Consider the following 12,591-nt stretch of genomic DNA (forward strand, 5'->3'; position numbering starts at 1 on the left):
AGAAGCTCCCTGCTCATCCATGCAGGTGTCTCAGCTCATTTGCTGGATTTTTTACTCAAGGGAACACACCTATGTTGGGCTTGGAGGAAAAGGTTTTAATAACTGACCAACTTTCTTGGGCCCCTTTACCCTTTAGAGTATTAGCCCATGGGATTCCTGCAAGCAGATCTTTGAAGAGTGCAAAGTTAGCCCTGCGGAAGTCCAGGGTTGTAGTCCTACTTATTGCCTTGCTTCTACCTTGTAAAGTGCTAAACTCCACCATGTCGTGGTGGCTGTTCCCAATCTTCATGTCCCCAGCCAGCCCTTCTTTATTTGTTAATACAAGGTCTAGCAGTGTGCCTCTTCTCATTGGTTCCTCTACTACCTGCATTAAGAAGTTATCATCAATGCACTGCAAGAGCCTTTTTGACTGAACTTGCCTGGCTGTGTGGGCTTCCCCACAAATATCTGGGTGCTGAAGTTCCCCATGAGTACCAAGCAGTGTGTTCTAGAGGCTACCTCCAGTTGTCTGTAGAAGGCCTCATCAACATCATCTTCTTGGTTCGGTGGTCTATAGTAAACTCCCACAACAGTTTCACCCCCCTTTGCATGTCCCTTAATTCTTACCCACAAGCTTTCAATCTGTTCCACCTCCCCCCCCGCCCCGAGACAGAACTCAATACATTTCAATTTCTCTCACACAAAGAGCAGCACCACAGCAATGCCTTTTGGGGCTGTCCTTCCTAAATAGTATGTAGCCATCCATGACAACATTCCAGCCATGGGAGCTGTCCCACCATGTTTCAGTGACTGCAATTATATCATAGTCATGCAACCTAACGCAGCCCTCCAACTCCTCCTGCTTATTCCCCATACTCCGTGCATTGGTAGTTAAGCAGGAGCATAAAACTAAATACCTTCCCTCTGATTCCAGCCTATTGCTCTCTCCCATTAGCCTTCTGCAGTTCCAGGCACCAGCAGCGAGCAGCACTTCATACTTCAAGGTCTCACCCTCTCCAAGCACTGTTCTATTGCAGTAACATGATTTTTCACACTGAACCTGTTATGGACACAATCACTGATGGGGTGTTAGTGGTGACTGACTGTGATCACAATGCTACAAGGAGTCAGAGCTTCTAAAACTCATTTTATATTCGGTCAAGAACAACTATTTCAAAATACGGAAACATCCTTTTTTTTTTTTTTTTTTTTTACAGCTGTGGTTCACATTATCTATGAAAAAAATTTCAGTAAATTGAATTAAAAACTTTAAAGTGTAACCCCAGGAAGATTTGCTTTACATTACTTGTTTACACCACACTTTTACCACCATTAACGTTATACCAGACCCAGTGCTAGAATTTCATTATGAAGATCATACAAGGTTTTCAGTTGCACTTTTTTTTTTTGAGACAATTCAGGTGCCTGACATTCCTGGAGATGAATTTGTACATACAAAGAATCTAGAACAACAGAGGTAATTTTAATTAAAGCTACTCAGCCTCACCCTCCCCTGTCTCCACATTGCCCAAAAGAACCATCTCTATAGAGTAAAAGAAACAGAAGTGTTCAGATTATGCAGTGAAATATACTTTTACTTATTTTCTGATCTCCAGAAGGTATCAATGAAGGTGCCAACTGCTTCTGACTGTAACAGGCTTATTTAACAGAACTGTCTGGTATAAACTTAAAGAGACCCAAATGCTATATGAAGTATCTTGTAACATTAAGAGAACAAATTTTAAAGGCAGATTTATACTGCTCTCTTTCTTTTGACTTTCACTCAAAGTAGCAAGAACCTGCTGCAGAGAAGAAGAAAAAAAAATACCACAGCCTGGTCCGATTTATAGATGACAAAGATGTCAGCATTGTAATTGCATAATTTTGCATCATTACTGATACAAGTTTTAGGACAGCTTAAGTAATAACTGAAACATGGAGAGCATCAGAAGGCAAGCAATGGATTACAGGTAAAGCTAGGAGAGCAACTACTAGATGGTAAGTATTTAATCAAAGCACTACCTGTCTCCAAACAGGGTAAAAGGAGTATGCACATTGTGAGGCTTTGCCAGTTACAATAAATGAATCCCCCACTTCAATTTGGAAAACTTTAAACTTTAAGTTGGTTACACAGGGGCAAGTAAAACCACGGTAAACGGAAAATTTGCCCTGCAGTTGGTGATAGATGGTGCATAAGCCCAATCCAAGTGTAATACCTTCAACGTGACTGGGGTGAAAAGAGAATGAGAGGTTTAGAATTCACAAAGAAAAACTTGGGTGACTCAGACATTCCTAGAAGAAGTATACTCTAGAAAGAGAACCAGATTGCAGTGAATCTGATTATACTCTTAAATTTTAAATTAAATACTAAAAAAAAAAAAAAAAAGCTATGTGAACAAACATTTAGCAATGTACACCATATGATTACAAAGGCATTCACATGCCAACCAGAACCGCGTAAGTAAATGCAAACACAAACAAAAGCCTCAGAGAAAAGAATATTGCAAAACACCATAGTTAAGTAAAAATAAACATGGAAGGGATAAACATGGGAAAGTTTAAAAACTGGAGACATAAGAACCCAGCAAGACACATATCCCATGATGTGGCACATAAATACAGAAAACATTCAGAACCCCAGCAAAGCTATAGAGTACCATAAAAGCCCCAAGTATTTTACATTTCTATTACAAAAAGCAGAATAATACATTATGAATGCAGATATACATATTTTATTTGCAAAGAAGAAAGGAGAAACCCTTCTCATGCATGCATTGGAAGATGTTGCCCTTAAGCCATTCATTCAGTGAGTATTAAGTATTTATGAACGGTCTATGTGCAAATACAAAATAAGCATATATCTAAGTGAAAGAGAACCAAAAGGAAATAAAGTAGAAGGAAAATACAGAGCATGGAAGGACAAGAATTAGATGAAAAACCTCCAGATAATGGGTTTTGAGACTGAGCTATACAGACCACCCAACAAAGAAAAGCTTTTGCTGTAAGGAAAGCGAAAGCTGTAGCCTTCAGTTTACACATTCTAGCATCCTTGTCACAAACAGGGAGACAACTGGGTACCAACTGATTCATTGCTTTTTTTTCAGATACAATTAAAGAAGAGTTGTTCCTTGAGGACACCTTGAGGTAGTTTCAAGAGGACACGTTCCCTGCAAGGCCTAACTAAATCAAGCTAGACCGTTTGTAAGAATTGAGCAAACAAATACACATGGAGACTCTGAAGCAGTATAAAACTTTTGCTTTGCCTTCTCTCAGAAGTCTTTCTACAACTTTAAGTGAAACACCCCACCACAGAGCAAACCTTCTGAAGGATGAAGAAGAACATGGAAGACAAAAGTTGACTGTTTTGAAGCCTGTACTGACATCAAGAGCATTAACAGTAAAGGGGGCTGTTTTCTCCATACAGGCTTTGAGTGAAGCTCTGAAAGCTGTTCAGATACAGAGTTATGAGACTGAGCTGCAATCCAAAATGTTTCCGAGAAGAGCTCTTAAACTGGCTGAAAAAGCAACTTAGGTAATTTTTACATAAGTAAAAATTCAGTAGCTTAAACAAGGCTCTAAATACACCAGTGTTTTTTCTGATTTCCTTTTTCTATAACTTCAAAGCATAAAGAGATCATAAGCACTACCACCAATGTCCACAACACAGCCTGCAACACCATCAACAAAGGAAACAAGCAGCTCTATCAAGAAGTACACCTAGTGAAATCAAAACCACACAGTTTGGTGGGTGACACAGTCAGGGGTCAGTCCTGGGGCCAGTCTTGTTTAACATCTCTGTCGGGGACATGGATAAGGGGACTGAGTGCACCCTCAGCAAGTTTGCCGATGACACCGAGCTGTGTGGTGTGGCTGACACGCTGGAGGGAAGGGAGGCCATCCAGAGGGACCGGGACAGGCTGGAGGGGTGGGCACAAGCCAACCTCATGAGGTTCAACAAGGCCAAGTGCAAGGTCCTGCATCTGGGTCGAGGCAATCCCAGGCACCAATACAGGCTGGGCAGGGACTGGCTGGAGAGCAGCTCTGAGGAGAGGGACTTGGGGGTGCTGGTGGATGAGAAGCTCAACATGAGCCAGCAGTGTGCACTTGCAGCCCAGAAAGCCAACCAGACCCTGGGCTGCAGCAAGAGAAGTGTGGCCAGGAGGTCGAGGGAGGTGATTCTCCCCCTCTACTCTGCTCTGGTGAGCCCCCACCTGGAGTACTGCATCCAGTTCTGGAGCCCCCAGTACAAGAGGGACGTGGACCTGCTGGAGCGTGTCCAGAGAAGGGCCACCAGAATGATCCGAGGGCTGGAGCAGCTCGGCTGTGAGGACAGACTGAGAGAGTTGGGGCTGTTCAGTCTGGAGAAGAGAAGGCTCCGAGGTGACCTTATTGTGGTCTTTCAGTATCTCAGGGAGGGGCCTACAAGAAAGCTGGGGAGGGACTTTTTAGACTTTTTGTTATCGGGTAATAACAGGACTAGGGGGAATGGGGCAAAGCTGGAAGTGGGCAGATTCAGGCTGGACATGAGGAAGAAGTTCTTCACCATGAGAGTGGTGAGACCCTGGAATGGGTTGCCCAGGGAGGTGGTTGAGGCCCCATCCCTGGGGGTCTTTAAGGCCAGGCTGGAGGAGGCTCTGGGCAGCCTGATCTAGTGGGAGGTGTCCCTGCTCATGGCAGAGGGGTTGGAGGTTGGAACTGGGTGATCCTTGTTGTCCCTTCCAACCCTGACAGATTCTGATCTGTTTTGGCAGAGGACTTTAGAGCCCTAATGGCTTAATGGTTGGACTTGATGATTTTAAAGGTCTCTTCCAACCTAAAGGATTCTATGATTCTATGATTCACATCCCTAACAAAGATGGTTTGGGAAGAGTACTAGTTCAGAAGAAATATTATTGTTTTATCTATTATTATCAGATTATAGCAGGTCTATGAGCATCAGCAGGATTAAGATCAAGATGAAAAGTTATAGTGGAAAAGAATTCATGATTGGTACTTGAAATTATTAATAGGCATTAGGACTATAGTTTCGTATAAAAAAAGAAAAATCCCAAAAGCTGTAAACTTTGCTAAAAGTTGACTGCAGAGCAAATCACATAATTGTAAGAAATGACACCTCATTCATATTCCAGATTACAGAAGGGAGACGCAGTTTAGTAATTAGCTGTAGTATCTCACAAAGATAGCTGAGAAAATGCTTAGGAATAGAGAGTAGCTAGAAGAAATAAACAAACAGCAACTAAAAAATACCAGGATGACATAGACCAAAAGTTTAAGTATTGTCACCAAATTAATGCTTTCTTAGCTAACAGAATTTCACACCTTAATTTTATTAACAGGTCAGTCCTAAGTATAGAGAGCTTCTGTCAGAAGACTAACACAAGTTTCAACCTCTTCCAATTTGGAAACTTGGGCAAGTTGAAGTCTTTCAATGTCCTGACTGCGTAAAAAAAGATCACCAAAAGAAAAGATCCACAGATCATGTCCTAATCACTCAACCCTATTACCCTGATGATCTCAATAGGCCATAAACACAGTAATGATAATGCAATAACCAAAGTAATCAGAACTCCCTTTGGTGGTCTGCTAACTTCAGAATCAACAACAACATAGAGGCAGAACACAGGTGTAGAGAGAGGAAAAATAGCAACTTTTATTTCTGCTGGGATATAGAACATTAAATTTTTCTTCCTTTAAAGCAAAACATGATCTTCCATTGCTTCCATCTCTTCTCTGAAACTACAAGATGGGGAAGGGGACAAGGAGTGCAACTCTCATTAGAGAACACAAAAAGCCTGTGAATACAAGTGACCTCCTGGTATTTTAAAGCAGAATGGTGGAGAAGGAATCAAAAAAGAGGAGCAGATGAATTGCTGAGTATTCTGTGCAGCAGACCAAGTTGGATCAACAGGATCAAAATGAACTGTTCCAGCAGGTATGAGACTAATGGTCAGAAGACAGCACATCCCAGCACCTTGAAACTCAGGTGGACTTCCCTCCACATAGCTCACACTTCAGGGATGCAAACAGATTTAACGTCATAAACCTACCCTACATGTTCAGAGAGAAAGAAGAACAAACATACAGATGGTGTATGACTCCACTACCCATGGCACTACACTGATTTGGTTTATTGTGAAGTCTGTTCATAGAGCTGATTAGGAATTCCTAGTGTACTTTGATTACTGCAATAGCAGCTGGACTACCTCCTTTCTCTTAGCACTTCACTGCATTCTTGATGAGTGAGTGGTATATGAAAGCCTGTGAAACAATTACAGGAAGATCAAACAAAAGCCATGATTTCCTCTTAGACCACTACATTACATTTAACCTGCCAACACAAGACCAGTTAGTCTCTGACCTGCAGCAGCTGGGAGCAGTCAGATTCCAGATGGCCCCTGAAAGCCGCTTTTGGTCTTCGTCTTATTGGTACCAACCTAAATCAGAGCAAGCTGTTTGGGCAGCTCCATGATAGATGACATGTCCAAACATAGGAAATTTCCAGTTATCCAGTGTCTGTGTGATGTGGTCCCACCACTCAGGCTATGAGATCTATTAGATCTATCCCCAGAGGAGCAGCATCACTGCTGAAACTTGAATCTACTTCCACTACATACAGCCTGCATGCCACTGGCATCTCAACAGAAGAAACCATTACACAGTACTCCATCACATCTATAATGAATCCTCAACTTTCCGAAATTATTTCAGGAAGAAGAGAGGATTCAAGCCCTTGTTCTGAGGTTTATGATGGGCATAAACTATAGTACGTATGATTTACTGTGCTAACCAGAAGAGCAAGCACAGCCAGAACTGAGCACACGCCACACTCAAAATACTTCTATTTACGAGCTTGGCAGATTGGTGAAGTTTTATGGAGGGCTCAGAATGGTCAGGAATGCTTTTCCCCTGTTAAACTGCAAAACAATTCACAGAACAATTCAGAACTAAAAACTTGAGGAGTTTTCCAAAAAATCCTCTTGTCAAACCTGAACCAACCATGTGATTTCAGCTGCCACTGCCTGTGGCCATGCCTATCGCAGTACCAATACATGCAGTGAAGGATACATCAGGATGAGGACAAATCATAACATGTAGACAAATTCAGTGACAAATCTAGGTCAACAGCAGCATAGTTTACCGCATTTTCATGTTATTTCAAAAACTTCTAATGAGAAGGGCCTACATTATTTTAATATCGTTATTATCTGAGGAAAATAAGCAATTTGTAAAAGCTTTCAATAAATCAACTTGTACTGTAAAAGCTGATTTGTCTTAGGAGACACGCATTCCAGTTCTCATATATAAGAAGCTAAATTCTTGCTTTAAATACACTGCAAGCCTCAGCTTTAAGTTATATTATGTGACTGATGAGATACCTTCAAAAAGGATATTTCTTTCATATTGCACTACTATTAGCAAAATTAAAATATTCCATGTTCCAAAACAGAACAAAGTAGCAAAATCCAAACTCAAACAGAAATCTGCTTTAAGAAGGCCTTCCCATGTGTTTTCCGTCAACTGAGGGTCAACAACAGATAACTAAAAATAAAATTATTGTGAGATGGGTTTGGTTTTTGGTTTTTTTTATCTTCATTCTGAGGTAACAAATCACCTGTAACAACCTATGAAAGAAAAAATACTTGCCAAGGGATATGCAAATTTCCACAGGGAATAGCATTATTTCTAGAGGCAAGAACAACTCTGTTTCATCTCTCTCGTACCCAAGGCAAAGTCACAACTTCCACAGTTTCTCATGTCCCTTTCTGTTCACCTTATGATGTTTCCCTCCACTTCCTAAATGAAAGACAAGCACTAGCTACAAGGAACCATGAGCATTTAAATTTTTTTTAAGGATTCCAGCACAAGAGAATCAAGAGAGTCTCAAAGCCAGGCTTCATAAGCACCACAGAGCAGAAGAACTGAAAAAATGCAAGACCACTCAAGAAGAGATGTGAAGTAGCAGATTGATTTCTTTTGCAGTCCGAAAGACAGTTTATCCTATGTGCTGCAGAAGGCAGAGATAGTCGTTTAAGCCACACTTCACTAGTGTTTTCATTTAAATCAGGTTCTCCTGACCCCTGCATTACAGTGTTTTGGCTATCTTAGATGGTTTGAGTTGCTAAAACTACCTACAAACCTCATCCTAGCAGTAACAGCTACTAGAAAACACCACTAGGTCACACTTGATGCAATGGGAGGCTGCTAAAGAAAGAAACAGCTCTAACCACCTTCTTGTCACAGAGTTCATTATATGCATAACCTTTTCAAAAAAGGGGAAGCTTATTTTAATTCCTTTTTTTTTTTTTGGCACTCAGGTAAGCTGCCAGGATTACAAGACTAGCTTGTGTCTCAAGGCTTCTGCTTAGGAAAATGCTGTCTCAGTGACAATATGTATTAAGAACCTGTATCTGTAGGTGATTATAGATGAGGGTGCCAGCCCCCCTTAACCATCTAGCACTTCCCATTATAATTAATTTTCAGTCCTGTAGAATGTATTGAACTTGACCTATTTTGTTTTCATTTTCCAGGATCAGATTTAAAACATTTTAAAAAGACAATCACATGTGCAGGATGGCTCAACAAGAAACTCTTCATTCTGCTTTTTCTTCACTCTGAAGCTTGTAATCCAAGCACACTGCTAAAGTTCTGCTCTAAACACCAAATTACTCTTTTCTTTAGCAACTGAAACCTACAGTAAGTGCTTTACAGCTGCTTTGCCTTCAGAATCCCTCTGTCCTGAGAAACAGATTAATCCCATTTACAGATAGAGAACCGAACCACAGACAAATTAATGTAGAGATTTGGGTACCTGCTCTGAGCCACTCAGGACTTCATTGTTCAATTTAACACTGCATGCTGTAGCATTTAATTTGTTAAAAGAACAGCCTCTACTAAACAGAAGTTGTAGAAGTGAGCACTTTTAATCTCACAAACCATACATCTAGAAAATGAGCTGTACTACTAACGATCAGCTGTGAAAAACCTGCTTATAATGATTTAGTCACCCTTAAGTATACTTATATATGATTATAGAACCAAAGGCACGTCTGATTCTCCAAGGAAGAATTCAGCTGTCTTGATAAGGTCTTATTCAGTTCAGAAAATCAACTCTTGCAACCAATGAGGCAATGATCTTGCAAAGAGTCTCCTTCACTGCAGTTAGATTCGTTCCCTGAACAGACTGAGGCAGAGATATTATGTAAAACACAGTGAGATTAATTATCTCATAATACCACTACAGAAGAATTAAGGTTGCATATGACAAATTAAATCTCCAACCCTCTGATTTTTGACTCTCCATCACACCACCCTCAGTAATGTTTTGATATTTTATAATAGTTTTGTATTTGTTTTTACATGGCTTCTAGTAAGATTATTAAAAGATTATCCATTATTCTGATTCATTTGAGCTCATGGTCTAGGTATGAATCACTAAATTCCAGATTAAAAGCTCAATATTCCTTAACCAGCAGCCAGAAGACTGCTTTAGTCTGGGAGCCCTTTTTTTTTTTTTTTTTTAGAAAAAAAGCCTTTTGCTATCTGCTAAAATAACAGCTAATTTACTGGTTTAGAACAAAAGAAAAACATATATACACAGCTGCTGCAAGATTCTAGATAAAAACACAAGCAGAAAAGGAAATAACGTGTTCCTTATAAAGAACACTTTCTTCTGTAATACCTCAGTGTACCACTTTCTGACAAATCAAATAACAGAATTTCCATCTGTAATTCACAATAAAGAACATTTATGCAAGATTTACATTTGTTTGACATGTAACTCAAAATTTTTACTTTGGCTCCAGTATAGCCTTGTTCTTTCTATGTATGAACGCAATTACTTTAATTAGTACCAAGTATTTCAGTAGATTCTTGAGAGCCTGGAATTTTTTTAAGCTTCTGTATGTATAATCACACCTTGAGAATTAGAAACTTCAATCCATAAAAATTTTTCTTTCCATTCGTACCACTGTACTTCAACAGAGTGTTTTCCTGCAGGCTGATTTATGAGTCCAAAGCAGCAATTACAGTAGTTGAATTTACTCACTTACGAGCACTGCAAACACTTCAGGCCATTAAAGCAGATCATGAAACTCCTACCAGCAATTCAAGGAAGTTTTATGTATTTGTCTTTAAACCAGAAACCAAGTAATGACAGATGAGTATGGACATTTATGCACAAGTTAAAAAGTTGGTCTCGTTTTAAACATTACATATTTGACACTATAGCATCATTCTGCATTTGACCTTACTGCTAACCTGAGATTCAAGTCTTCTGATATTATCTACCAGCCATTAATGGTTGGACTTGATGATCTCAAAGACCTTGTCCAACCTATGGTTCTATCAATGCTGGGTCTGCCACTGGCTCAGTAATCTTTGAAGTAGTCATTTTATACTCTCCATGCTTTGGTTACCTTTCATAGGTTAAATTCATTTATGTCAAACAGATTTTCAGAGGAACATTTATTTGCAATGTGTTTTGAAACTGTAAGATAAAATATCTTAAGTCTTCAGAATGTTTAAAGCTTTGCTTGACTCCTGTCCAAATGAGTTGCAAGTATTATTATCCCTAAATTTCACTAAACTTTGTAAGGAACAAAAATTAGGCCACAGGGTCCTTTAACTTCCATTACCTTGTGGTGCATCTCAGCAAAAGACACAAATTTTGCTGTGGCCACATGAGGATCTAAAAGTTTGCCTGAAAAGAACGGAGTCTTCAAGGGCTAAGAGTATCTCCAGGTGTTTGCAAAGATACATGTTTGCTTACTAAGATTCAAGACAACTCAAATTGATTGATAAACATTTAGCATTTAGAGCCTCCAGTGTCAACACTTTGCAAGAAACCTTGTATTATTCTTGGCAAGAAACTGTGGAAACTGGTTGAAAAATAGTCAGGATACCTTTGTATGTCAGTGAGCTGGAATTTTTCATGGAACAGTTTCTCTTGTAAATTTGTCTGCACCTAGTTTAATCAACAAAATTTGCAGCTGTTAACAGCTTATGCTTCCATATGCTACCCCATATAAAAACACTTCTTAATCAAGACAGAAGCTTGTTCAGAGTCCAGTTGTTTTAATTGGACTTAGTACAAAAATAAAGGATAAGTAATGAAGTTAACCATCAAAAGAAGTGCAATCAAGTGCAGGTTACAGGAAAACTGCTTTCCTCTGATTTACAACTGAGCACAGGGGCAGAAGAGGTTGTTCTGCTCTGCTCACAGAGAGCATAGACAAGAGCTGCAGCTTAGGCTTCCTGTGATCGGGGGAATTACACTTCCCCTCATCTAGGGCCAACTAATTTGGCTCATGGTGGGTGGAGCACATTTAAGATGCTTTCAGCAAAACTTGAGGTAATGACTGCAACCTTACTGGAATATGGGGCACAGTCACAGTACACAAAACATCTTTATAAAGGATGTTATTTCAGTGAATTGCTTTGGATTATTTCAGAGGCTTCACTTTGTTATTCTCATTTTTCATTGCCTGCAACCTCCGCCCCATCTTTCAAAATAAGGGAGGGGAACAAACTTGCCTGTAAGAATTTCTTAAATTTTAGGAAGGTATTTTTGCTTGAGACCTGCATCATTTGTCCAGTTAGTTCCCCCTGACTGTTTCAGACCAACTAGATACAGGGTGGATGCATGGGAGTGTACTGTGGGTTATTGTTTGCTTTTTACATTGTACTCATTTCACATCAACTAGAAGAACAGGTTGGTGCAAAAATATTGAAACATCTGGAATTTACCATGATCTGGAATTGAAAATGGAAGTTTATATGATCTATAAGATCCTCTGATAGGCAAGAACTTTAACATTTTTAACAGAGACTTTAAAAGGTTTCTGTTTGACAGTGGCATCACCAAGCTCTCTGCTGGCACCAACTATATTGCTGAAAACTGACCTCATCTGTGACACCATCAGTCTCTGAGGAATACCCAAAGGTTTTAAACAGGATATTCTTAGCAATGCGAAGCTTCACATTTATGGAAAAAATGTGTATTAACTATCCTACTTTTAAAAAAGCCACACAACTAACAATGTGAATTTCAGTACTACTGAGAAGCAGAAGAAAGCCTTGGGCCTACTATACTCTTAATCAGTGCTTAGGGAGGTAAAACCAGTAATACTCCTAGTAACCCCAATGCTGAAATTAGGCAGAAAAGGTTAGATAGGGCTGCTGGGAGAGGTGGAATGACACATCTGCACTACCAGGTTATCTGCTATGACCTCTGAGGTCACACCAGAGCAGTGGCAGAACTACAAATGTGGTCTAACTCCCAGCCAACAGCCCTATCCATTTAATGTGCAGTCTCAATGATTGATTATTAGCAATTAAATACGTACTACTTGTTGGACAACTAATGTATCTTTTTAAAAATATTCTGAAAGTGCTTATTTACCATTATCCCTGTAAAGGTAGATTAGAGTGATATGAGCTCTTGAGAGTCCTGCAGTATACTCTTGTAGACCATTTTCACTGTTCAGCTATCTTCTGCAGTGCATCCTTTCCAAAGCTGCTTTTCTGATACTGTCTTTAGCTTCCTCCTCCTGCTTTTCCCTAAAGCACCTGCACACAGCTGCCCATCACACCTCAAGCCAAGCTTTCCCAATT

General features: G+C 39.8%; 1 protein-coding gene across 1 annotated transcript in view; it reads right to left on the reverse strand.

Moving 5' to 3' along the window:
- Window positions 1-129: 129 nt before the first annotated feature.
- The window catches only part of RAD51B (RAD51 paralog B), a gene marked incomplete at its 3' end in the record, with an annotated part of 73,510 nt that continues 61,048 nt past the window's right edge, over window positions 130-12,591 (reverse strand). Inside the window, exon 7 of the mRNA XM_008948236.1 lies at window positions 130-364. Coding sequence (XP_008946484.1) covers window positions 130-364 — 235 coding nt within the window. The remainder of the gene's footprint in view (window positions 365-12,591) is intronic.

Source organism: Merops nubicus, unplaced genomic scaffold (genome assembly GCF_000691845.1).
Source record: "Merops nubicus isolate BGI_N331 unplaced genomic scaffold, ASM69184v1 scaffold19109, whole genome shotgun sequence".
NCBI classification, from domain to species: Eukaryota; Metazoa; Chordata; class Aves; order Coraciiformes; family Meropidae; genus Merops; species Merops nubicus.